We start from the raw sequence: 27340 nt of genomic DNA on the forward strand, positions 1-27340 counted from the left end.
GTCTCAGCAATGAAGTAATACAGTAGTGTAAGTAGGTCAGCCTATTCACTAGCATGGTTCTGGATAAGCTTTTCTCTCTTAAATGGGAGAAGTATTGAAAATTTAGCCACCAAATTGCAGAGCAGGTGAGGTTTGGTGTAGCTCAGTATGCAAAATTAATTCTAATTAAATTTTAATTATTAAAAGGCAGTGATAGACTAAATATTTGGGGGTTTTGATTGAGAAATATATAGGAAATGCCTGACAAACAAAACCCTTCTCACTAATGGAGAAAATATTACCAAAACATGCTGTAAGTACAGAGTAAATTAATCTTACCAACTTTTCGAAGGGTAGTTTTAGAACAATCCTTTTTTAGTCTGTTTTGAATATATCATGATTAGATCTCACTAATTTTGTTATAAAGAATAGTGTTTGGGGTTTTTATCCTAATATAATTCATAGACTGCTTCTTGTTGAGCAGTTTCTTTCATTCTTTTCTACTTTTTGTGTGTGTTTGAAAATGAGGAAGATACAATTCAGAGGAGTTGATTTGAGCATGTCCTGACAGGAGGTAGTCATAAAAACACACATGTATGTAACTATCAGTGTCCATCTGTGGGCTGTCTTTGTCTTGTCTGAAATCTCCGAAAGCGTGTCAGCTCCAAATGAGTGTGAATGCACCTTAAAATTCTTTGTCCTGTGAGAGGAAGGGATCTCAAAGTTGTTTACAGACACTGTGGGACATTGCTGTCTAAGTTAATGTGCCCTTTTGCTCTGGCATTCAATCTGCAGTGTGAGAACTGCTGACATGAAAGCACACCTTAGTGGAAAGCAGGTAAAAGCTGTGTGTGTTCCAGGCTGGGAAGGAAAACCATGTGCCAGAATAGCCACCATTCTTCTCAATGTTACAAACTGTTAACAAATACAGGAAATGTACTTTGCTAAAAGCAGTGTGGTGTGGACATCTACCATATTATATATGGTGTATTTTGCTTCATTTCTTGTCTCTAAAAGCATTTAACTGAATTTTAGGGTGATTTAGATTGTAGTTTTGAGGTCTGTTTTTAGTAAATTTCATGTAGAAAATGCTTGACAAATCTGTTTTGTGTTTGTGTTGATGTGTGCAGTGGATCACTGTTAAATGCTTTATGAAGCAAAAGCTAATTCTGTATTTTAACTTGTACAATCTGATTGCTTTTTCCATGATACAGTAGAACTTCAGTCACAAGTTACAATCCCTGGCAGATGCTTAAAATAGTGTAATGGGTAACTAAAAGCAACCTGTCATGAAGTGTTCAAGGGCTTGTGAAAGTAGCATGCATTTTCATAAAGTGTTTTGTTATTGTTCTTGTAATGCATCAAAAGAAAAACTTCATACAGAAAAAATTCCAATTCCTAAAGTTATTGAGTTACTGTGATTTGAAGTTCTACTATATAGTATGTGTTTCATCTGCACTGGGAAAATAAAGTTTCAAGCTGACAAGTTCTTGCTCATAACTCTTTTTCAACAATTTTGCAGGGAGCATTTCAGTGTTTTGAGTGTTCTGGCAAGTCTGTTTTCCTGCTTTGGTTGGTTGGGTTTTTTTTGTGGGGGTTTTTTTTTGTGTATGGTTTCTTTTAAATTTTTTAATTTGTTTGTTTGTTGGTTTTTGTTTTGTTTTGGGGTTTTTGTGTATTTTTTGGTTTTGTTGTTTATTTGTTTGTTTTAATCTTGTTATAAGGACACATTTGTGACTTTGCAATACAGTCTTTGAGAGAGAACTCCATTCATGAGAAATACCCTATTATTCAGAGGACTTAAAACTGGGATTCCAGTGGACTGGTTTTGGTTCTCTAAAATATTTGGAATGTTCTATTGCTAAATGATACATATTTTAGCTTTCCAAAGGTGCTGAATATATCCAGCTTCAAATGAGTTTGGAAGTTTTCTTGAAATCTGGCCTAATGACTTTCTGTCCTTCCTTAGTGTATGAAATTGGTGTAATACTCATCAGCTATTGAGGCTGCCTGTTTGAAATGTATAAATTAATATGATTTTTTCATACAGTTGTTTCCATGCAGATTTTTGCATAAAATTAATTTTCTTTAGTATGTACTAGCTGGTCACTTTAGGGTCAAGCTCTGCTGCATCACAGTTTTTATTTTTTGTCTGACTGAATATTTTTTTTAGCCAACTGATGGCATTCTTTGGCATAACTTTCAACCATTCATATTGGTTTTGTTACTTGGAAATGCTACTTTTAAAATGAGCTTTTATATGAAAGTATTTTAGAAGGTGAACTTGTGCTGAAGAAAGATGATGTCTGTGCTAGTGAAATATATGTGGAATCTAAAGTTTCTGAAATATCCTGATAATCCTCTATTATGTGAAACAGAACAGAGATGAGTGCTGTCATGTAATCTGAAGAGTAAAATAAATGAGTAAGTCTCTAGGTAAAGGGATAGGAGTCCTACAGCAAGATCTCTTGCATCAAACACTAGGTTCAGATATTCTGCAACTGAATTGAAAGAAAGTATCTGTATAAAATGCTGTTTTTTAAAAAATTTGTACAAAGTTGTGGTTCAAAAGTCAGTATTTTAACATATTTTAAATAAAGACAGCAGACTAAGAAAGGCAGTTTTAACATCTCATTTGTAGTGCAGTGCAATAGTGCTTTTATTTAGAAAGCTTACACAATAGGTAATATTTCTTGTCTCTTTTGGCTCTGTCTTAGGTAAATGCTATGCAACTTGCACATAACATCACACCTTAAGACAACATATGATGTAACAGCAATGATTTGACCCAAAATACACTTTTGATTAAATAATTTTGTATTGTAACTAAACTTGAAATAGTGACATGGTTGTGCTATTGATTGTGTTCGTGTTCCAGAATTCAGTTTTTCAAAAAGCTCACCCAGTCCTTATGAGTTCACCTTGAATCTCTGCAAAAGCTGTTTAGGCAGCATATGGGGAAAATTGGTTTGCAGATGCCACATGAAAAGCCAGTCAGAGTCAAGAACAGAACACTGATCCCCCAGTCTCTTCTGGCCACAGAGTGGGTCTTAATGTGTTTGTGCTCTTTCCCTTCTGAAAAAGAGTTCAAAATTTTATGTTTATATTGCTTTCAGGGTTACAAGATTTTCTCATTTTAAGTCTCCCTGTTTTAAAGTGTCAAGAGGCAGTTAAAATGGATTTTTTTTTTTACAAAGTTTATACTTGTAGCATAATGTAATTGACAACTGAAACTACTGTAGCAATGAGAACAACTTCGTTTTGTCTTTTTTCTTTCTGAAACGATTGCTTCTTACCTTTTTCCTTGCTTTCTCTTGAGCTATCTACTGATCATGAAAATGTTTCTTTTTTCAATAAACTGTCAGGGAATGTTGTTATAGTAATCAGTGGTGAGGTTCCCAGATGAATATATATCTCTATCTCACAGAAAGGCAATGAGGCTATGAAAAGGGGAAAAAAACAGTAACATAAATTTTAGCAACTTTATTGAGTAATATTTTAAGGTGTTATTTCATCCATGTTGGAATACTGTCAAATTCTATGTTTATATACAGGAACTTGACAAGAGGAGTTGGTAGATTTAGAGAGTTACTAAGAGCTGTTGAAACAAGAACTACACAAAACCTGCGAATGGTAAGTTACATTAAATCATTTTCCTATTGTAGCATCTGAATTTCAGTAGGCAGAGAAAGCATAAGTGTAGTGGATGAGTTAGAGACAAATAGCTGGATACAAAACATATTGATAAGGACCTGTTATCCAACACTTTATAAGTGTTACATTTCCTGACTTATTTGAATTATTAAAGTAAGGAGTGTTTGGTACCCAGTCTCCCCCTGTTCCTTTTTCTTGTTTGTGGTTATAATTAGGATTATAATTAGAATCTAAATGGTCTCTAGTTCACCGTATTTTCAACCTGAGTTATAATTGCCCTATTTATGAGTCTGTAGTTTCATGTTTTTGTAAGGTAGTGGAGGTGAGAACAGAGTGCATAGTTTTTGTGTGGTTTCTATGAAGTTGAAGTCTGTGAAGTAATAAAGCCTCCTAAAGGAAAACCATAAAAGCAAAATCACAAAGATTTGTTACTTATGTTGTCAGAAGCTTGAGTCTTTTATATAATAAAAAGTAGAGGCTTATATCTATTACTGTCATGTAATTATTTTCAAAAATATCTTAGATTCGTTTCCTAATATTGTGTCTTTAAAATTTCCAAACTGGTAGTAAGGAAAATAACATTCAGTAGCTGATTCCTAGTAAATATATTAAAATAATTTAGTGATAAACTTTCAATGGAGAGGGATAATATTGCAAATTTTAATAGAAAAGATGAAGGACTTCTTATGGTATAGGAGTTAAGGTGGAAGATGTCGATTGTGGTGCTGTCTGTGACTTAAACATTACACATCTGTTTTTGGGAAAGGTTACTGGGAAATGCTGCCAATTCTGATGCAAATTTAGATCTAACCTTCTTTCTACTGCCCTGTTAGAAAATCTTTGCATTTTCATCATCGTGACATGTAGTTGTGCAGGGTGTATGCATGTGTGTGAAACATTAATGAGGAGATTAACCTGAAAGTTATGTATTATGGGGTAACTTAAAAGCTTTAAATTAGTATTATTTAATTAAATAATATTTATGTAAGTATTTCTAGAGTTAAATATATGGTGACAGTAATAGTTGGTGAAAATAAACCTTTTTGTGCTGATTTTCAACCTTGTTTCACTCTTACTGTGCTTTAACAGTAGCTAACACCAGCACCTCCGGGAACAAGTTGTTAGATGCCCCATTCAACCCACAGACCGTAACTGTCTGTGTTGGGTTGACCTTGTCTGGCTTCCAGATGCTCACCCAGCTGCCCTCAAACTCCCCTTCCTTAACACATAGGGAAGAAATAAGCTGGAAAAGGTCTGAGACAGATCTGAGATTAAGGCAGGGAGTTTACCTACCACTTACTGTCACAGGCAAAACAGGATCTTCTTGGAGGAAATTAATTTATTGTCACTTAAAAGAGAGTGGGATGGTGAGAAACAAAGACAGACTGAAACACTTTCTTTCCACCCCATTTTCTCAGGTTCAACTTCAGTCTTTGACTTCTGACTCTTCCACATCCTCTCCCTACCCTCCAATTCCCTGAGTGGTGCATGAAGGGTGGAGGGTTGTGGTGAGTTCCTCTCTGCTGCTCCTTACTCCTCACATTTTTCCCCTGCTCCAGGGTGGAGTCCCTCCATTGGGCTGCAGTTCCTTGAGGGAATAGCATCCTGTTTTTCACCATGGTTCTCTTTGCAGACTGCACTTTGGACAACTGCTCCGCTGTGGTTTCTCCCATGCAAATATGCTGCTATAGGTCTGGAGAGGCAGTAGAGGTTGTTGATTATCTTAGGAGCAGCAGTTGGGTTGTTTATACTTCAAAAGTATCTGGATTTAACTGATAAAATTGGAAAATTGTTTGTTAATGCAGTTATTTTTCTTTGTGTTTAGAGAATTGTGCTTTTACCTTTTAAACAGCATCATGCCTGTTTTTTTGGATGTTGCAGAATTAAAAAATATACATAAGTAGTCTTCATTAGAAAAAACTGGGTTTGTATCCAGCATTTCTAGGGAAAATATTTATCTTTTGCTTTTACAGACAATAGCAAGACAACTTGCAGAAATTTTGTTACGAGGTATGTGTGAACAGAGTTACTGGAATCCACTGGAAGAACCTCCTCACCAATCACCCCTTGATGATCCACTTCGAAAAGGTTCAAATACTAAGAATTACGCGCTCAGTAGAAGACCACGGGTATACACTGGAGAAAAGTATGGCTGAGTCTATACCTCTTTTATTTCTATAATTGCAGTTGTTACCCAGCATGCTGGGTAATTTAGTTTACATTTTTGAAAATGTAGAAAGAATTTGGCAGTGTGTAGATAGATAGATTCCCAGAGGAGAACTAGGAAAGAAACATGCTTCTCCAAGTGGACGTTTGCGCTGCATACATTAAAACTTTTGTTCTCAGTTGTAGACATTTTTTTTTTCTATGCTGGTGTATCAATGTCTCTTACTATATGTGGAATGCAAAAGAAAACATGAACTGGGCAGCAAATCAGATATTGCACATTTTAAAAGTTGTGTGCTTCTTCTAGACACCTATTTTGCTTTACCGTAGAAAGGAAAGATTCAACAATATGGAGATTCAAGTTGGTCCAGGAAGCATTATGAAAAAAGAAAACATGTCTAGAAATTTATCTAACAATTTCAAAGGTAGTTTATTTCCCAAGGCAGCTTTTAGCTAGTCATCTTAGATTAGTTTTGGCATTTCTTTATGATGTCACCATTTTGTACAGTTTTAATCTTTCATTCAATCAGGTAAGTGATACTTTCTGGTTTGGTTTTGTCTGGTATATCTCATGGTGAATTCTAGAGTAGCTATGGTATGTTTCTTGCTTCTTGAAAATGTAACTCTTTTTTTCCAAACTAATTACCATTAGGATTAGTATTAAGTATAGATAGCTATTTCCTTGAATTTGAAATTTTTCTTAGGAGTTAATGTCTTGGTTATAGAAGTTGCCTTACTTACATAATGGAGGGATGTTTCATTTTATTGTTCACAGTATCATTATATTGTAACATAAATGCCTGCAATATGACACCATTTTAGTTGTTTAGCCGTATTTGTTGCAGTGTTCCATTAATCAATCTTTTACACAGCAGCAAGCCCACATAATTATGGTGCCTTTACTATTATTAAGTAAAATGGCTGCTTTACCTTCAAAGATTTCTAGCAATCCTCCTTCCTGCATCCAGAATAGTTGCAGCAGATTTCGCAACCTCAGTCTTTCAAACTTACGTTCTCCATTCTCCACTCATCCTTCATAGCAACATGCTTCCTGCACAAGTGGGACTTTGTTGTTTAGTTCTCTTGTTCTTGGCACATGCAGGTGAGGAGTTCCACAATTTCACCAGAGCATATAATTAAGTCCTTTCATCATGTCAGACTGGTTATTACCATACCACACCACATAAAATATCTCCAGCAGTGACTGAAAGCAAGTATCAAAGACAATGATAGCTAGGAAGTTTCTTTCTAGATATTCTTCTGAGCACCAGTTCTGAGTCTGCAATGCACTGTTTTTTCCTAAGTATGTTGTCTGACATTAGACAACTGCATTGCGTTCTTTTGAGCATTATGGGTGTAATTTGGCTATAGCATTTGTGATTTTTTAGATCTCTGTGTTATTGGCTGTTCAGTTTCTTTAACCAGTTCTTCAACTCAGCATAACTTTCATGGTTTGCCTTTGGTTGATCGTCATTTCATGCTTTCAATTGCCTCTTTTGCCCTGTTACACTGAAATTATTCTTGTGCCTGCATCTATCAGGAGAAACAGGAAATGTCTGAGTTCAGTCAACTGAGCTTTTTGCTTAGACAGGTCAAAGAAATTTCTCACTAATTTCTGCACAGAGATCTTGTTTGAGACAAACATCAACATATCTACAAAAGTATGTTTGAAATTTCAAGACAAAATAATGTTTGCTTTTGTTTTGACAAGTGATGTTTTACTATTGCTCTTGGGGGCAGCATCCCTTCTTTCTATAAGAAAGTAATTTCTCCAGCAGCTCTTTCTAGTCATTATTCTGTTTTCTGAGTGCCATTGTCAGTTGGTCAGGTTAAATCTTCTTCCAGGTTGTTAAATTCTGCATAAAGAAGTGGATTGTTAAATAAGGAGCACTCTGATGCTTCCTCATCACTCCTCATTCCTTATCGTGGGTGGTTCTTATTCATGACTAACTGTGTTTTGAAATTTCTTTGTTATGTAATAAAAATGTATTCTAAGATTTAGAATACTCTTAAAAATCTGGTGAGCAGTTGCATTGATTAAAAAATAAAAATACAACAACAGAACAGCTGCCCTGGGGTCTTAGCTGTTGTGTATTACCACAATATGTTCACAATGTTGCTTTCAAACTGCCAAGAATTCAGATGTCTTTTAGTTTCTGTTTTCTTTCGGGCATTTAATTTCTGCTTATATTTCTAGTGCTTTAAAACACCCTGAACAGATGTTTTAATGTCAGACAAGTTTTGTTTCCTGTCTATAATGTATTGTAGTTTAAACACCCTTGTGAACATAGGAATTGATTAACAACAACAGATTATTTTCTACATTTAAATAGGTAATTGTGGAACTAATGGACTGAATTAACAGGAAATAGTACTTGTGCTAATTCAGAAATAGTTCAGAGGAAGAAATCTGAAGAGATAAAACATAGACACTGATTTGGGGGATTTTTTTGTGTGTATGAGAATGGATGAATGAATTCCTGCCAGTACACAATGCAGATTGCTGTTTTCTGTCCACCAGCATAGAAGTGTTCAGAAAGCATCCAGTATTCAGAGAAAGCAGTAAAGTCTGGAAACTGGTCCTATGCAACACTTCAGCATTAAGTTAGAAGGAAGTGTAGTTCATTACAAGCAAATAATTCTACTACTTGAAACTAAGAGTGGTTATGGCAAACGGGTGGAGATTGTCATGGATTTATTTAAAAATATTCATAGCTATTGAATGCATAATGAAAAAATTCTCATGAGAGACTGATAGAAGTGTTTCTCCACATATTGGCTAAAATACAAAAGTACTCCTGTCCTTGTGTGAGAGTTTCCTCTTGCCAACACTTGAAGCAGTGATGTAGATTCAGCTCAGACAGTGAAAGAGGCTAGTTAAACTATGGGTTTAGTGTTTACAGTTGTCAAATTATGTTCAATTTTGGGATATTTGAATGAGTTCAACTCTGTCAGCTGTGGTAGTTTTGTTCTTTTATTGTGTTCAGAGCATTGCTGAGAAAATGCATTGTAACCAATTGATTTTTCTATGCAAGTTACTTTCTGGTTCTTTTTGAGACATTTTCCAGTTTTTACACTGCTTTTAATATATATGTGTGTGAACTACTCATAAAAGCAATGTGTTGCTTAAATAATTAAATTCTCATTTTGAACAGCATCTTCTGTCCTCAAGAAAATACAGAAGAAGCCTTACTGTTGCTGCTTATTAGTGAATCTATGGTAGGTAAAATAGAGTGAATGTGCATTTACTGTATGTGTGTGTTTCCTTGTTTTGTTTCCCCCCATTTTTCTTTCTTTTTCTTTTCTTTTCTTTTTTTTTTTTTAATTAAAATAGGGCTCTTTTATTCCCCCCACCCTTTTGCCTTGTCCTTCATTTTCTGTTAGGAAAGTAGGCAGTTATTTCTGAAACTCAAATTTTTGTTCCTCTGAACCAGCAAGATGAGGTCTGCAAGTGTTAGTTCTCCTTTGGACTGGCTGTACCCAGCCTTCTTCCAGCCATAGGCAGGTGAACAAGCCAGGTCCTTCATTTGACATCACTTACTATGAACCACCAGTTGGTTGCTATTCAGACAGACACAAAATCGAAGTTATTTTTGTTGTAAAAAGCAATTAAAAAACTATTAGAAGAACATAATAAACATTGCCAAAAAGTACTTTCCATTGTGCATGGAAACACATGCTTCAGTCACTCAAATTTGTAAATGATTTTTGATGATGCTGATGTTCAGTCTTTGCTACTGGATTATTTTTTGTAAAGTCTCCATTTCCTCAATAAATTATTCCTTTCAATGGTCTACTTTTGCCCTTTATCAAACTTCCATATTTTCTTCTAGTCATAAGTCAACTGCCACATACTGACATTCTCATACCATGTCAGTTTTATGTTCCCAGATAAAATGAAATGCTGGAGCTTTCACTGTTTTTTTTTAAGTGGAGGGATGAAACTTCTGCAGTCTCAGGCATCATGCAGTTTGTCTCACTGCACATCAGTGAGATGTAGTCTTTTAAGTTCTACAGATGATTCAAATGCTTGTATGTTTTGGCACAATTCCTGTTTACCTATAGTTAAGTAGGATCAGAACATTTGTTGAACATTGACTTAGTTTAACTGTTTTAAAATGTCAGATATTTACATTGTAGTGCTAACTGCTTTCCTCATTCATAGTGATCTGCTTGCAATATTCATGACAGAATCTAGAAATTCTGTCTAGATTCTGATTCTCATAATACAGAAAAATTGGCTGAGCAAACATTTCCACATATCATATGGTGGTTTTGCTGCAGTATATACTTACCACTGAGAGGTGCTGCCTGTGTCTCTGTAATGTGCCTGAGCAGCAGTGAAGATGTAGAGAATTCTGATGTGAACTATGGTCTTGGTGTGAAATGAAAGCAGTCCCAGTTCTGCAAGATCTGACTACTGATTGCTGTGTTTGCATGTTCCTTAATGTCATCATTAACAAACCAAAAAGTACTGCCTTGTTAAGTGTCATTTCAGGTTACTTACAGCTTTTCCTTTGTGAATTAGATCTGCCTAATTATATCAAATGCTGTCACTGTAGAACATATACCTTTAGCAAGCTTTCAATTATTTTTTTTTTACAGTAATTATTGCAGATTATTTCAGGCAAAGGAGTTTGTTTCGGGGGAGTATAAAATCTTTGACATGATTGACTTACTTTGGCTAAGTCAATTGTTCACATTAGTTTTGTAGGGGGGGAAAGGGGAAGATTGAGCATAAAAATATTCATCATTACAAACTTACCTTTCTGAGAGTTGAGACCTGCTATTTCAGCTTCAATGCATGTTAACTTTCTAGCTGTAGTAGTTGTGAAGTTGTATGTGATTTATGATTCTGAAACCAGTATTTGGGAAAGAAATAACACTTAGAGAAGACTGAGTAACAGTTGGTGTTTTGATATGCTGTTGTGTTGTTAAAGTAATATGATCCCTTACTTTCATTGTCCGTGAATTAGAAGAAAACGCCCCAATCAAGGCCTGGTTGGACAGGGTTCTGAGCAATCTGGTCTGGTGGAAAGTGTCCCCACCCATGACAGGATGATCTTCAGAAGGTCCCTTCCAACCTAAACCATCCTGTGGTTCTGTGATCTGACATCCTCATGTTACACTGCACTATGTGTTGTTGCGTGTCAGCTGGGTTATGGTATCAGAATCACAGAATTATTATGTTTGGAATGGACTTCTGGAGGTCAGTTTGTCTGGCACCCTTGCTCATGCAAGGAGTAGGCTGCATCTCTGTGTTGTGAGTACTTCAAAGGAGAGAGATTACACAGGCCCCCTGGACAGCCTGTCCTCATAAAAGAGATACTCTGGTGCCTAATACATTGCTGGACTCTCTGCAATAGCTCCGTGTCTCTCTGCGGAGTCTAGAACTGGACCCAGTACTGCAGCTGTGACCTCACCAGTGCTAAACAGAGGGGAAGGATCACTGCCCTTGACCTGCTGGCAACTCTCCTGCTGATGCAGTCTGCGCTATCAATAGCCTTTTTTTCCAGCTGGGGCACTTTGCTGGCTTCTCCTCACCTTGGGTGTCCACCAGTACCCCCAGGTGCTTTCCTGTCAAGCTGCCTTTGAATTGGGGAGCCCCCTAGCATGTATGATGCCTGGGTTTGTTCCCTCCCAGGTGCACGACTTTGCTGGAGGCTTTGCTGAAGTTCCTGTCAGCTCATTCCTCCAGCCTGTTGAGGTCCCTCTGGATGGCAGCACAGCCCTTTGGCATATCAGTTCAGCAAACATGCTTGGGGTATATCCAGATCATAAATGGCATCAGGCCTAGTATCAATCTCTGGGACACACCACTAGTTACTGGCCTCCTGCTAGACTTTGTGTCACTGATCACCACCTCCTGGGCTCAGCTTTGTGTGAGATTCTTAACCAGTGGGAAAATGGCTGAGCATATCCTTCCTTCTGCTAAGGCTGCACTGAATTACACTGCTCAAGTGTGTTACAGGCTTAAAGTGAGCAAGTGTGGCCAGATGACACATTGCAGTTTAATTGTCACCTTAGAGTGTCTGAGACTATGGGAGTTCTGAAATACTGAGCACTTAAGTTCCTATGTACTTTCTGTTTCACAATTTTCAAGAAAATGATTGTTCAAATAAGAAGATATCTGTAATCATTATGAGACATCCTTGTGCTTTGGCATGGTCAACCACTGTTTCACAAGAAGTGCTGGTTCACAGCTTGTTCAAAACTTGCAAGGAGCTGAGTTGAATAGTGATTAGAGGTAAAAAGAAGTTCTTGAAGTTGACTTAATATTTATGCAGTGTAAAAACCAAAGACTTCCCGATCAAAAGAAATCAAAATGTCTGAGGGTGTATGTGTGCATGTGTGGAGTTGTTTCAAACCAAGGTGTGGATAATTCAGTTAATAATCCCTGAGATGTCTTTGCATTTCACACTATATGGATATATTTGAAAATTTTTCAGTATTTAATCATTCTGGTTTTTAAGGATGTATTGGGTTTTTTCAGAGCTTAAAGTGTTACCCTGTTAAAGTGGAGAAAAAATTTATTATGCCTTACTATGTGTCATTTTTTGCATCTGAAAGAGGGGGAAATAAACTGCCTAGTGTTTTTAACTAAATGTACTGAGAGGGCCATGCCCTGTGAAATTACAAATAAAGAGGGAGATGAGGAGAGAGAAGTATCTTTGACTTCTGATTTCAGACTACCAGACACACTAGCATTTGTACCAATGGGAACATCAAACACCAAGAAAACTAGAAATAGATAGGATAGCAAGAGAATGTGTTTTCAGAAGCTTTATGGTAAAGTGGGAGAAGTGCTGGGTAGTTCAGTGAGGTACTAACTATTCTGAGACTTGAATTTTGTTCTTTTCTCTTGAACATTTCTCTGTGAACATGGTCAATTAATTTAATCCATTTCTACTTCAACTTTCTTCTTTCCCAAAAGGAACACTTTACTGAAGGAATTAGGTTTGCAATGTGGCTTTCACAAAACAGGTTTGAAAGTACAAACCCTTACTGCAAACACGGCCTGATTGCGAAGCTATGCCCAGAAACAGGATCAGTTTTCACTTCTCAGTAGTAACTCCTGAAGGTGATTGAGGGTTATCCTGGGCATGTTACCGTTCACAAGTGAGATGATAGTGTCATAATGCTGTGAAGAGAAAAGAAGTTGATTGCCTTATTTTATGAATGCTAGAATAGAGGATTTGAAGATCCTTTTAATATGTTTTACTTGCACACTAAAATAAAAAGAAATTTTAGTAGATGAATAGCCATTGTATTGGAAATATATCTTCTTTTTTTTGAGAACTCTTCAATAATTTTAAATACCTTAGTTAGATTATGGAATTATGACCTGAAAACAGGTCCATTAGAAACATCAGTCTTGCCACTAATATATACAGTTGCTAATTCTTTTTTATCTATAGATTAGTATCAGATCTCTTTGTATCTCTTATAGCGACTACTGACTGTGAGGTTGAGTAGAATGGTAGTTACTTGAGTGAAAATATGGCTTGAATTTTAATGGTTGACTTGGTTTCTTTCTTTGTGGTATGTTTCAGGCTAACCGTGATGCTGTACTGAGCAGAATACCAGAACACAAGAATGATCGTATCATCAGTTTGCAAAGTGCGTCTGTAGTCTATGATTTACTTACAATAGCCTTGGGAAGAAGAGGCCAATATGAAATGCTTTCAGAGGTTTGTTGATTGTCGTGAATCTCATTATTGCTGTTTTCTGTTAATCATGTTAATTGTGGTGGTAAGAAAGGGCTGAAACAAATATAGGACAGTGTTATTCTGACTGCTTTATAAATACAAGAGGTAGTTTCCACCCCATGATGTTTACTGTGTGACTTTATACAAGTGACTTGAGGTGGCCAACCAAGAAAAGTTGTGTGGAAGGTGTGGTAAATGTTTCATGCCACAGAAATTCACATGCATGGATCTGCTTGAAAGGGTATACATTAAATAGAGAGAGCAAGAAGGAATGGCAAAAAATAAAAGCTGTTCTGGATATAGAAATGATAGATATAATTTCCTAGAAAAAATATTTGTAATGAGTGAAAAAGGATTTCAGGAGAAAGCTTTCTTTTTTACTTCTTAATATTTGAGGTGATCCATAGTCCTTACAGTTTGTAATTAATAAAAAGAAATTCAGGTCTTTGGGAAGTGTACTTACCTCAATGTCTGATGTTTCATTTTGTAGCATGCTTGGGTTAGATTGTGGCAACTTCTTCAGGAAACTGCCAAGTATTGTTAACAGTTTTTTACCTGTAAAACAGCCACAGCTGCTTGGGCAGAGGAGATCTTTCTGCTGCTCAAACAGTGCCCAGCAGCAGGGTACCATAGCTAACCACAATTAATTATTAGTCTCCAGAAAGAATATGAAGGCATATCCAGGAATTGATTTGAAATCCGGGAATTGAGAAATGATTTCTCTCCATCATAAGAATAAGATATAAGAAAAAAAGAAAAAAAAGTGCTTAGTTCTTCTCTGGTACATGTCGGTGTTCTGCATCTCATGTGATGTTAATGCCTCAGTTCAGTATTCTTTTTCTTGAAAGTGCATCATAGCTGCCAGTTGGGATACAAGTCAGTTTAAATCAGTGCAATGGAAGGTGTTTCAGAGAACAAAGGAGTACAAAGCTCACACAAGACCAGCCCTACAACACGATCTATTCAGGAATATTTCCATTTACTTGCACTACAGACACTTACCTTCATGTAGTTTTAGGTGGTTGCACCAAAGGTGCAAACGGTGGCCCTCTGTATATTTCAGTCTAGAACTTCTGAAACAAGAGACATCAACAAGTACTTAAAATTTAAAAAAAGAGACCAAAAAAACCTTGAAATGGCCCTGGGTTCCAAATCTGATTCTTACATTTTTTCTGGTGCCATGTTGGTTTTGTTTCGGAGTTTTTTGTCTTTTTTTTAGAATGTTAAAAAACTATTATATTTATGGGAACATTGCAGGTTCCTGGAATTCTCTACTGTCTCCTTTGGGACACTTGGGATAGTATTTATGTCACAATAGATGCAACTTCTTGGTTGTAGTTCTTCTTACCTTTCTTAACAGGGAGGGTTTTTGCCTTCATCAGAAAAGCTAGAGGTATCTTTTAGCCATATGTGTTTTTATTTTGTTGTTGTTGTTGGGGGTGGAGTTTTTTGTTGTTTGTTTTGTTTTTTTTATCTTTTAGTCTAGCATCTTTGCAGTAATAGTCCAACAAAATATGTATATTTTTTTGTAATGTTCCTCTTGAAAAAAAGAAAATAATTCCAAAGTCTTAGAAAAATGCTTTCATTACAGAATAATTGAAATGTATTTATCATATGTACATGAAGTATCTTTTCTGAATACGAAAAAATTGTCTTATGAAGACGTGTTATAATAAATAATACTTATTTTAGAATACAGATATTTGAGACACACAACTGCAGCAGGATCTTATCAGGAAATTATTAGAACATCTCATTTCCTCTTTGTCATCCAAAGCACAGTAGAAAACATAGACTTTAAGAAGTTCTTACGGTTTAGTGAGTAGAAGATATCTACCCTCAAATCCTGCTACTGATAGTCTGTAACTTTTATAATTTGAAGTATTATAATAAACACATATTCAGAAATGTTTAAATATTCTGTTCAGTTATATAATAGGCATTTAATTTTTTAGGGCTTCATTTTCTTTGAGCTGATTTTGATTGCTGTAGTGGAACTGTTGTAGATTAAATCAGAAACTGGGAAATTATTCTAACTGTGGAAATGATATTCATCCACCAATATCTCATTGCTGCCTTCTGGTTTAGCTATAGCTGATAACTTACAGAAGCAGTTGGTTGTTATATAAGATTATTAAATGATCAAAAATCCATCTCATCCTTGTTAAACTGTTCTAGTGCCAAGTCACGTTCTCAAGTAAAAAGGGCTTGTGTTTTTATCGAGTTTATATATAATGGGCTTTCAATTTCTTAGGGTAGCTTCAACTAGGTGAAAAAACTTTATACTGTCAGTTCTTTCCTAAGCAAAAGTACTCTGTTGTAATCAAGTTAGTTTTTAAGCTTTGCAGGATGCATAATGTTGAGCATGTCCCACTTACAAGAGATGTCTTCCAGACCAAAAATTTTCATACATTTTCACAATGTCGTCTTTCAGTTCTCTAAGTTCTAGCATATACTTTTCAGGAGCCCATAGTGATAAACAACTAAATTCTGTAATGTATTCATATAGTGATTTGTGATTATTTTCAAGGCAATATCAACAATGGAATTTTCCATAGGAGAGGGATTGTTCTGAATGTGTAGTTAAGTCAGTTGCCATTACCTTGAACGTTATCTTAACTTCCAGCTTGCCTGGTGACTATTGCTTGTTGTGTATTTCTTATTAGAGCTGTAGGTCTTTGAAATTCCTTGTTGTGACTTTCTTCAGAAGAACCCAGTTTAAGAGGTGTACGTATTGTTTTTGGTCACAAACACATCCATCCGTTCATTCCTTACCTCCACATGTGCTAAAGACCAGTTCTGTCATCTTACAAAGAAAAGAAAAGTCACATAACTTGTCACTCTTCTTACTGAGCAGAGCCAAATAAATAGAACTTGAAGTTAAGCAAAAGGAGTGGTAGATACGTTATTAGTATGTTGAAACTCAAGCCTTCTTGGATAATCTACGGTTGTGTCCTGTGCCATTATAACTGCTAAATTATGAAACCCTGAAGTATCAATTTCTTAAACCTCATTTTCTGCAATTAGAATTGGTAATTAATTTTGAATTGAGCAAGGCCTGGAAGAGAAATTTTACATTTTTTACAGTACAGTGGGCCTTATGTATGCACTTTCTTGAAGTATCTAAAATAATAGAAGCAATCACACATAACTTAATTGTTTCTTTCTGTGCTCTTTTTGTTTCCACTTATGAAAACTCCAGTGGGAAAATAAATTGTCTTGTTTTTCATTGGAGACATTTAATTAACTTACTTCACATGCAATCTGATGATGAACCATTAACAGCAATATTAGAAAGTATTTCTAAAATCACATAACATCACAAAGAAAATAATTTCTCTACAGTAATATGATAAAAATTCTATCAGGTAATCGTCCTAATAAGTCCTAAATAGTCCTATATTGGAAACCTCTTGATACTGGACATTGTGTAGTAGGTTAAATTCTAACACTCATTAGTTGCATGTAGCAGATAATGCACTTCTGTTTTGTTTCCTCTTATGTGTTCTTTGCTTCAGATTCTGGTGTTGTGTGGAAAACACACTGCACACCTGGTTGTGCTTTCTGTTAAGGCTGAGTTTGTATGGGAAAAATAATTAATGTTTTTATGGTTTAGCATATACACTCTAGCTGTCAGAGCAGAAAGCTACTTCATGTAATTGGACTCTGCAGACTAGAAATTTAATTCCTAAATCAGTTTATTCCAGATAAGGGTTTCAACTTTCTACTATATAGAACTGGCCTGACTGGTTGAAATTAACGTAGCAAAATGAAATAATTCTTATTGACAACAGCAGATATCAAACATTCAAAATTAGTATATAATGCTAATTTTCTTATTTAATCTCAGTGTATTAATAATGAATTTCCTTTTGGCATTCAGTTAGCTCACTTTAAATCTCAACAGAATATGGAGCGTGAAGTTAAAATTGTTAGAAATAGAAATAATACTTCAAGGTGAATCTTTATATACTATCCCTCCTTTGAAATAGTGCTTGTGGTGCCACTGCTTGTTAAGTATTTACAACTTAGGAAGAGAGTGTGTGCAATTTTCCTTTTCACTTAAGTCTTATCGCCTACTTTTTACAGATGGTATCTTCAGTAAGCTCATATTCATCATTCCTTCTTTCAGACTACCCAATACAGTACCAGCAGTAGTATTTAAACAAACATAATAAATGGGAAAGCAGTTTTCTGTTAAATTATTTTCAATATAGAATCTGGCAGCTATTTTCATGTGTTTGAATAATTAAATTTTTTTATTACATGCATGTTAGATAAGAGTCTATAAAAAAATCGTAATACCAGTATATCTTCTCAATAATCGAAGAACATGACCTTAAATAACTATTTCACCCCCATATTTAGTGTTTAGAAAGAGCCATGAAGTTTGCGTTTGAGGAGTTCCATCTCTGGTATCAGTTTGCATTGTCCTTGATGGCAGCAGGAAAAGTAAGTCTAAATTTTTTCATATAATTCTTGTGTTGATGGCATTTGATAATAATGTTCAGCACTTCCATAATTTTCATTTGTAGTATTTTTGAAAATAATTCTAATCCTTGAATCAACCAAGCGTGTTGTAGTTCTGAATTTATTCCCAGTGCTGTACAAAGAATGTTGTTATTTGAATAGTTTCTAACTTAGGTGTTGATAACAACTATCTTGCCAATAATCTTAAAATAAAGTGATTGAATACAAGCAGCGAATTATACCAGATCCTATTATCCTGTTAAACTTGGTTGAGTGTACTTTTGATGACTTAATTTATTTTATACTTAGGTACAAATTAATGCTGATTCGTGATGCTGTTCCTTTTCCCTTTGAAAATTTCTGACTTTATTTTCTGTATTATTTCTGCCTTTGAGACTGTGTATTCTGTGCAACTAATGGATTTTTTTTTAAAAAATTATATAAACCAGGAACTTAAGCTTTTAGATGCAATTCTCTGTTTTCAGTTCTTTTTGCTTTTGCTGCCTTGTTACAGAAAATACATTCATTATATAATACAAACAACTAATTTTCTAAAAGATCATTCTCAATGGGGGGTATTTTGCTTATTTTCAGAATGTGGGAAAGGAATGTATTTTCCTTAGAAAATATTTTAGCAGCACATGGGTTCTGGAGAGACTTTGTTCTTCTTCTAGCTGTTTACTTTGAGTTGTCTTCCAAACTATGATTGGATGAAGGCAAATTAGTCAAAAAAAAAAAAAAAAAGGAGCAGTGCCATTCTATTTTATATCAGACTTATTCCTATTCCTGTGTGCTGTTTTAACTCCCAAAGAACACCAAAACTCTGCTTGTTTAGAAAACTCTGTCCCATTTCTTCTCTTTCATTTGCCTGGCTCAAATGCTGTGAGTTTTCAGGCCTAGCAAAGTTCTAAATGCATCTCAAAACTGTTTTCTGAATCATTTGGCATTGGAATTACATTCTTAGCAGATGTTTCTCTGGGGATGCTTAATGAAACTTCGTAGTACTTAAATAACAATAGCAGTGCCTAAAGTTTTGTCTTTCACTGGCTTGAGGAGCTTCGACCAATTGTCAGCAAAATCTGTAATAATGTCTCTTTCACAAAGGAAAAATAAAGTAAATGGTGGAAATTGAAATCTTCTGCCTGTGAAACATATTTATGATTTTAGTAATTTAAATGGAAAATGTTTTAAACAGTCTGCTCGAGCTGTTAAAGTCTTGAAGGAATGCATACGTTTGAAACCAGATGATGCAACTATTCCACTCCTTGCTGCAAAGCTCTGCATGGGATCTCTGCACTGGGTAAGCTTTGCCCTCTATCTTCTCAGCAAGAGCTGTACTAAAATCTTGATTTAGAGATGTAGAGATGTAATTTCACGATTATAAGCTGCACCATTTTGACTAAAATTTTACTCCCAAACCAGAAGTGCGGCCTACATTCAGGAACAGCTTATATATGAACAAATTTTGGTAATTTCCCAACCAGGAAGTCCGAGCCCAGCAGCAGTCCCGAGCAAAGGCGGAACCCTCCCGGCCCCGGGCAGCGGCGGGGCAGTGGCGGCGCAGCAACAGTGCTGCCCGGCCCTGGGGGGTGCGGCGGCGCCGGCCAGGCACACCCCTCTTCCTCCTCCCGGCAGCAGCAGCCAGGCACGCCCCTCTCCCTCCTCCCAGCAGCAGCAGCCAGGGACACCCCTCTCCCTCCTCCCAGCGGCACCAACCGGGCAAACCCCTCTCCCTCCTCCCAGTGGCACTGGCCAGGGACGCCCCTCTCCCTCCTCCCGGCGGCACCGTCTAGGCACGTCGCTCCCCTGCCTCCCAGTGGCAGCGGTGAGCGGGGCTGGGGCTACTCCCTGGCGGCCGCCCCGAACAGGGCCAGTAAACTCCGTGATCCCGCGATTCTGTTACTATTTGGCAACTTTGTGAAAGTTGCCTGCGGATCCTCGCTGCAAACGAAAGTGCGGCTTACAGTCCGGTGCGGCTTATTTATGGAGGAAAAACGAAAGGTTGCTGACACCCCAGAAGTGCGGCTTATAATCAGTGCGACTTGTAATCGTGAAATTACTGTACTTTTGCACAGTGACTGCATGCACTTGGGCATATCTAAAAACACAGCACAAATATGTATATGCACATGTACATCCCTGTTTGAATGACTAATTTGAAATACTTGACAGTGGTTATGTTTATCAAGGTAGCATATTCTGATACTGGTCTAAGACATAGCTTAAAATATATGGAAATTGAAACACTGGAAGACAGATCACAAATGCAACCTAGACTTCTTTATTTTCTGTAAGAGGAAAATAACTTTCTGGATAATGAAACAAATATCTTATAATCAAGAGACTGTTCTCGTGGTACTATGTTTGCAGGCAGCTGTGGTTTATGAATTTGTAACAGGGACAGTTGAGTATTTTAGATAAATTTGAAATGGATTTATCTGTACTAAAAACATTAAAGTGATCATCATGTTGTTTTCAAGATACTTGTGGTTTTTTTAGAAGAATGAATACATTTAAAAAAGAAGGAAAAGAGAAGGGAAAGGTCACATATAGAAGTTGAGAAAGTGGTATAGTAGCACAAACGTGACTTGTTGAGGCTGAAAAAATACAGCTTTAATTAAGGTATATCCTAGTTCTGTAAATTGCTCCCTATGGATTGGGTCCATATGGAGTAGCCTACTGTACTTAGCATTTACAGTTACTGGAATGGAGTCAAATGGTTTTTTTTTTCTTTCTAGATTATTAAATAGTCTGCTAGTATGGAAACTAAACCTTGACTCTTTACATCTTTCTCTGTTCATGAGTTTGCATCCACTCAGCAATGCAGCATTCAAAGCAAAGTTCTGCATGGATATGCTGATTTTTTACAGGATTGGAGCCATAGTTCTTGTGATTGATTTTCCTAAATAAATGGTTCATGGGTCAAGAACTCTATATATAATGTACATAAATGGTAGATGGTATATATGGATCAGAAATACCTTTTTTTTATTAAAAAAATACCAACAAAAAACCAAAACAAAAAAAACCCCAAAAATACAAACAAAAAACAAACCAAACAAAAAAAAAACCCGAAAAATCTCCCCAAAACTCTCAAAACAAATAAAGAAGAAAACAAAAGCTCAATAACTGCTTCGTACCAGATTTCTCTCAATCATAGGAACAGGTATTTCAGCTTGAGATCTGTGGTTTTTACTCAGTATTTAGCAAGAAAACTAAGTCTAATGAAAAATGGAATAGTCCTTCAAAGCAATCACGGGTGCGATTTTAGCAGGTTCAGTGTGCATAATATACATTCTGAGCCTTATTATTATAATGGAAGATTTAGCTTTAGACTTACATGGACATTTTGTAATATTTTCAGTTGGAAGAAGCTGAAAGATTTGCCAAAGCAGTTGTTGATCTCGGGGACAAGACATCAGAGTTCAAAGCAAAAGGCTACTTGGCACTGGGATTGACTTACAGTCTGCAGGCTACTGATGGTAAGACAGGAATAAACATTCACATTTGGAAATTCCCATGCTGCCTAAAAAAGGTTACCTGGCAGAATGGTCGACATTAAAGCTTCTGTGTGCAACCATTTTTTTAGTCAATGTATTAAAGCTTCTTCAATTAGTGTGTGGAATAAAATCTCATCATCATTTGTATCACTGATTAAATATATCCTTTTTAGCATCTTTGCGAGGGATGCAAGAGGTCTTGCAGAGAAAGGCTCTTCTTGCATTTCAGAGGTGAGTGGGTGTTGATCTTTCCATTTTGTTCTGCTATATGTAGTGCAAAGCTTTCATTATGTACTAAAAAGAGAGACTTGTAAAAGATAGTGTAATGACAACTTCACCTCTGGGAATCTCCTGTCATGAGAACAGAATGTATTGCTTTAGCATTTATTGCCATAATTTTCTGCCAGAACTACCTAAATTGATTTCCAAGGATTTCCCTCTATTTAAAGATATTAGTGTTGCTCTCTAGTATAAAGTATTTGCTCAAATACTCTGATCTACAAGGAAAAACCACACAATGGTAAGGTTTCAAGTTGTGGTTCAGTGAGATAGTGTTTCTCAGAGCTGTCCACTGATCAGATGCATAGGAGGCCTTTGCAATTATCTCTGCAGAAGCAGACCAATAATTGAGCCTGTGCTGCTAGGGCTGAGGGGTAAAGTGCAAGTTTTGAGGTAGTAAGCTAGGGGAAAATGAAAATTCTGGAAATGTGCATTACTGGAAATGTAACAATGTAGTCAATGACAGTGTAAATGTCATTTGGAATGAATGCCATTGGGGATAACAGTAGTTCATTCTCATGGACTCTGCAAATGAAAGGACAATAAACTGGCAAATGAGAAAATTTCTACCCTAATTACAGAAGAAACAAATCTGGATGACAAAGCTGGCAAAAGTGCTGCAGCATCTAAATATGTCTTTTATGTTTGTATACCCTTGAAAACCCCTCTTTGGTGAGATAAGGCCAACAGATTTGTGTATTAGCGTGAAAGTGAAATCCTGGCTTTTTGGTGGTGATTTTGTATTTGAGGGGATAGGGTTGAAAAAGTGTTTTGTAGGTAACTTTAGATTGAGGCTGGTATGTGTTGGTCCTTCTTTTTTCTGTCTTGTCTTAGCAATTCATCTGTATGTAAATATGTTTTAACATATCTTTGCTCTTCTGTTCCTTAGTGGTTTAAATTTGGTTTATTACTACTTTAGCATTTTCTCTATGTTGAAACTGAACTTTCTACCTCCTGGTTTATACCTCATTTCCTCACCCATCACTCTTACCACTATTGACTTATCATCACTGTTGCTAACCATTTTTCACCAATGCTGTGCATTCACTACTTTTGAGACCCTAATAGTGGATTACTTTCTTTTGAGGGTTCTTTGAAACAGCAAGGTATAAAATGGACCATAGTGCAAAACTAACCCATTCCAGTTCAGTGTCTACTGACTCTATTCTCCAGTTTAGAATAGTGATGGTTCAAAGCCCCCTTCAGCCTGGTCTTGAACTGTGCTGGAGATGGAACATCCACAACTCTGGACATGTTCCAGTGCCTCACCACCCTCATAGTGAAAAATTTCTTCCTCATCTCTAATCTAAACCTATCTCTTCCAGTTTGAAGACGCTACCCCTTTTCCTGTCCATACATACTTTTGTAGAAAACTCCTCTCCAGCTCTCCTGTAGGACCCCTTTAGGTACTGGAAGGTGCTGTAACATCTTCCTGAGTCTTCTGTTCTCCAGGCTGAACAAACCCAACTCTCTCAGTTTTTCTCTTTAGCCCTCTGGTCATTTTTCTGGGCCTCCTCTGGACTTACTCCAACAAGTCCACATCCTCCCTATGCTGGGGACCCTACACTTGGACACAATACTCCAGGTGGAGTCTCATGAGTGTGGAGTAGAAGGGGAGAATCATCTCCCTTGCCTGGTGGTCAGACTTCTTTTGATACAGCCCAACACATTGTTGGCTTTCTGGTGTTAAAATCATATTGCCTGGTCAGGTCAACTGTGAGATTACTCTTTTTCAATCTCTGTTCAAAATTTGTTGCTGGATTGCATGTCTTTCATTCAGCATACCAGTCAGGTCTACTTTCTCGTACCACATCTGAAAAATAAAAGTTTTCCAGGAGGTGGAAGTTGAATTCCCTGTCTTCTACCAGTTTATAAAGCAAGCAGCCTGTACTGGACTTGATATTTTGATGTGCCTTTTTTTTTTTTTTTTAATAATTTTTTGTGGATTTTTAAAATCACCTACCTAGAGGGCCAATTCCTGAAGAAATGATGAAATACAGTTACATTTTGGATTCTTGCCTGACCAGATTTCAAGTCTTACCAATTTGTGATTCAAGGATTACCAACTTGTGGCCATTCAAGAAGGTTACTCTCTTCACGCAGTACTGAGGGAATGTTTGTTTCATTAACTTTTTTTTTTAATTTTGGAAGACTTTCAGTGCTTTTCCTGTGGTTGGTGTGAACTGAAGTTACACAGGATGCACCAAATGGTAGATAGAACAAAGCTGCTACTATCTTTCACTGTCTGAAACTTGGGTGACTGAAGAAGTGCTGACGAAGTTAAAATCTCTCGTTCTTGTTTAGTATTGTTTAATTTGTGAATTTAAATTTTAAAAAGGAATGGTCCTGGACCCTGTTAGGCTTTACCTGTGCATCTAGTCTTCAATTTACAGGTGAAGTTAACAAAATATGGAGCGGTCCCTTAATAACTTAAAACTTACTTGAAGCATGTTGGGTGTAGTTACTAAGCTAATGAACCTGTACAGCTGTTTGGACTTGAGAAGACAGAAATGCACAGGTCAGAAGCAGAAGGTTCTCTGAGGTTTTAGGGGTTTTAAGGTCAATTTTGATGCTTCCTCTCAATGGAAGCAACTCACTAGCTGTTCCAAAGATGATTATTGCACATTATAGTTCTAAATAAGACTTTGTTAAAAAAATGCAACAAATGTAAATAAAAAAATAGTTCCAGACTTCCTGCCCAATACTTGCTACACATAATTTTGAGGTACAGCCATATTTTTTTTTGTTCTTATGCTCAAGCATCCCCCTTCTAAAAAACTCTTATTTTGAAGAAGAAAGACTGTATTACAGGGGGAAATAGTAGCGTGTATTACAAGAACGATTTCCATAGGACAGTAAAATGACTAAGCCTTAGAGGGTGCATTTGATCAAAATATTAAAAAGAAGAGAACAAACATAATTTTTTTTAAAAGGTAGAAAAAAGTTGATTAATTGATCTCTTTAAAGGCATAGTGTTCTGGGGAGTTAGTGTTTGGATTTTTTCCCCTTCTGTAAGAGAACTTCATTTAGTGATTTTTTTTCTTGTAAGTATTCTAAGTAATGACATCTAGTGTTTGTTTAGGAGTATAATTTGAAGAATCATTTTGTATTGAAGATTTATTTTTTAAGATTTAAGAGGAAATGGCATAATTATTTTCTATTAAAAATGACTTTTCCTTTCCCAAGGTGCTTCCTTTAAATCAAAGATGATTGAGAAGCATAAGAAATGTTGCTGAAATGAGCACCATTTATGTCAAAATATGAGTATATACGTAGTGAAGAGATCTGAATATGAATGAATGAATACATATGCATTTATGGGTATGTCTAACCTGTCTGAACAGGGGAGAAATTAACTTTTTTTTGTTTTGTTTCTTTGTTTTTAAGGGCTCATAGTTTGTCTCCAATGGATCACTTGGCAGCATTTTACTTGGCGCTGCAGCTTGCCATATCCAGACAGGTTAGTTATGCTTTGAAAGTACAACATCATGCTGTCATACAAGGATTAGAACTTGTATCTGTTGATGAATAGAGATGAAGATTTCTTCAATAAAAACTTGGTTTTCCTTGTGCATATATTCATATATACGGAAAAAAACCCTGAAATACTCTCTCCAAATACCTTCAGTCTTATGCAGTACTCTTGAGTTCTGCCAGTATTTCCAGCTCTGGGATGAGAAATAAGACAGAAGTAATTCCACATACTTCAGCATTTATGTTGCTAGACAGAGAGAAAAAAATTCAGTTTTTAAGGTGTTTTTACCTATTATGTATAATCTCTGTTCAGATCCTGGAGAGGAGAGCTTTTGAATCTAGTCTTTAATGATCTTTAGAGTGCTTAAAACTTGAGTACCTGTTAATCTGTGCCCATCCTGAATACCTGTGTGGCTCTTGGTCATTGTGGACAAAATTACAAAAAAGTGTTTAAGAAAACTGGAAAATATTTTATTGTTATGTGAGAGATCAGAGCTTAGTTCAGCTTGTACAGCGTTACATTTAAGGCATTCTGCCATGCATCACATGAATTTGGATAATGTGGAACTGCTTTCTGTATATCATGGTAAGCCTCTTCCTATGTCATGTTTGTATCACAAAGTAACCCTGAGCTCAGTTGTTTACATTCTCCAATGACTACATTTCATTGCTAATGAATAGCACAGAACTTGGACTTTGTCATGTTAGAGTGGAATGGATTGTCACTTTACTAGCACAAAATATTTTTGAGGAGGAGGCTATGACTTTATGTTCTGAATTCCAAAATTCTTGTGTTGCCTAATTAAATGTCCTGGTTTTAATACTTACTGTGCTTACTTTAAACAAAAGCACAGGCAGCTGAGGAGATAATAAAATTCTACATAAAGTTACTGTTATTGTCTGTACATTTCAGTTAAGCATTGTGATTAAAATATTTCCAAAATCATACAGAAATACAACCAGGACTAGAAAGATAATATTTTATGGGGCTGAAGGTAACTGCTTTATAAAAACATGCATCTTACTTTCCAGGGTTAATATATTTAATTTTCAGTGTTCACTGTAGAGCATAATTTTAAACTTCTGAGTAGTGTCTTACAGGAGTGTATAGAATTCTCCATGTTATCTGGGTGAACATTTTGAAAATTTTATGGATGTCAATCATGTAAAAGGCAATACTTCTAATACTGGTGCTTTCTTTTTCTGCCTTTTTTTTTTATTTTTAAAAATCAGATACCAGAAGCTTTGGGTTATGTTCGTCAGGCTCTGCAACTACAAGGAGATGATGCCAACTCTCTTCATCTCCTTGCACTCTTGCTATCAGCCCAGAAACACTATCATGATGCTTTGAATATCATTGATATGGCCTTGAGCGAATATCCAGAAAATTTTATGTGAGTGAATGTCATGTTTCCTTTCTATGCTTTCTCTCATATTTATTTTTCCCAGATTCTCATCTCATTCATTTCAAGAGGGGATGGATTTGAAGATGGGTCAATTTTTTTTCCTCAGCAGTCTTCTTTCCCACCCATTTATTGCAAGTCTGCTTATTAAAGGCTTGTTAAACAGTGATAAAGGATTTGTTTTGGAAGGGAGGTTAGAATTGGATAGTTGATCTTTTTTTGTTTCTTTCTACACCATCCATGTAGATAAATTCTCCTCTTGCATGTTTTGTAGTATGTTTGTGTCTTCTATTTTTATGCAATATTGCAAGAAGGATAAATAGGACTTCACTATTAGCTAGGATAGATTTATCCAATCCTACAGATAACTCTATGGATATTGTATGGAATCTATTTTTAAAATACATCGTAAAACAGAGAATCTCCTAATTTGTTTACATAGTAACAGTCGTCTGAATTTGGCTGATGGTCAACTAAATAAGGAAAGAAGGATGTTTGCTAAATGTTCTCTTGTTTAAGAAATATATCATTCTTTCTGCTTATTTTTTATATTAACTACATCTCAACACACATTAGGATTTTGTACTTTTGTTGGTGGGATTATTTTATTTGGTTTGTTTTGGTTTTTTTGGTGTTTTTTATTGTTTTGTTTTGGTGGGGTTTGTTTGTTTTTGGGGTTTTTTTGGTTTTTTTTGTTGATTGGTTG

The 27340-nt window shown here is 36.1% G+C and overlaps 1 protein-coding gene across 2 annotated transcripts in view; it reads left to right on the forward strand.

The window, feature by feature from the left end:
• The window catches only part of TTC7B (tetratricopeptide repeat domain 7B), a 126812-nt gene that overhangs the window by 38623 nt on the left and 60849 nt on the right, over window positions 1–27340 (forward strand). For both annotated transcript variants that reach the window (XM_033062715.1, XM_033062714.2), the window contains 10 exons: window positions 3534–3612; window positions 5607–5779; window positions 8955–9018; window positions 13353–13490; window positions 17877–17960; window positions 19174–19278; window positions 21343–21460; window positions 21652–21709; window positions 25145–25217; window positions 26465–26625. In XM_033062715.1, coding sequence (XP_032918606.1) covers window positions 3534–3612; window positions 5607–5779; window positions 8955–9018; window positions 13353–13490; window positions 17877–17960; window positions 19174–19278; window positions 21343–21460; window positions 21652–21709; window positions 25145–25217; window positions 26465–26625 — 1053 coding nt within the window. The remainder of the gene's footprint in view (window positions 1–3533; window positions 3613–5606; window positions 5780–8954; window positions 9019–13352; window positions 13491–17876; window positions 17961–19173; window positions 19279–21342; window positions 21461–21651; window positions 21710–25144; window positions 25218–26464; window positions 26626–27340) is intronic.

This window comes from Catharus ustulatus, chromosome 6, assembly GCF_009819885.2.
Source record: "Catharus ustulatus isolate bCatUst1 chromosome 6, bCatUst1.pri.v2, whole genome shotgun sequence".
NCBI classification, from domain to species: domain Eukaryota; kingdom Metazoa; phylum Chordata; class Aves; order Passeriformes; family Turdidae; genus Catharus; species Catharus ustulatus.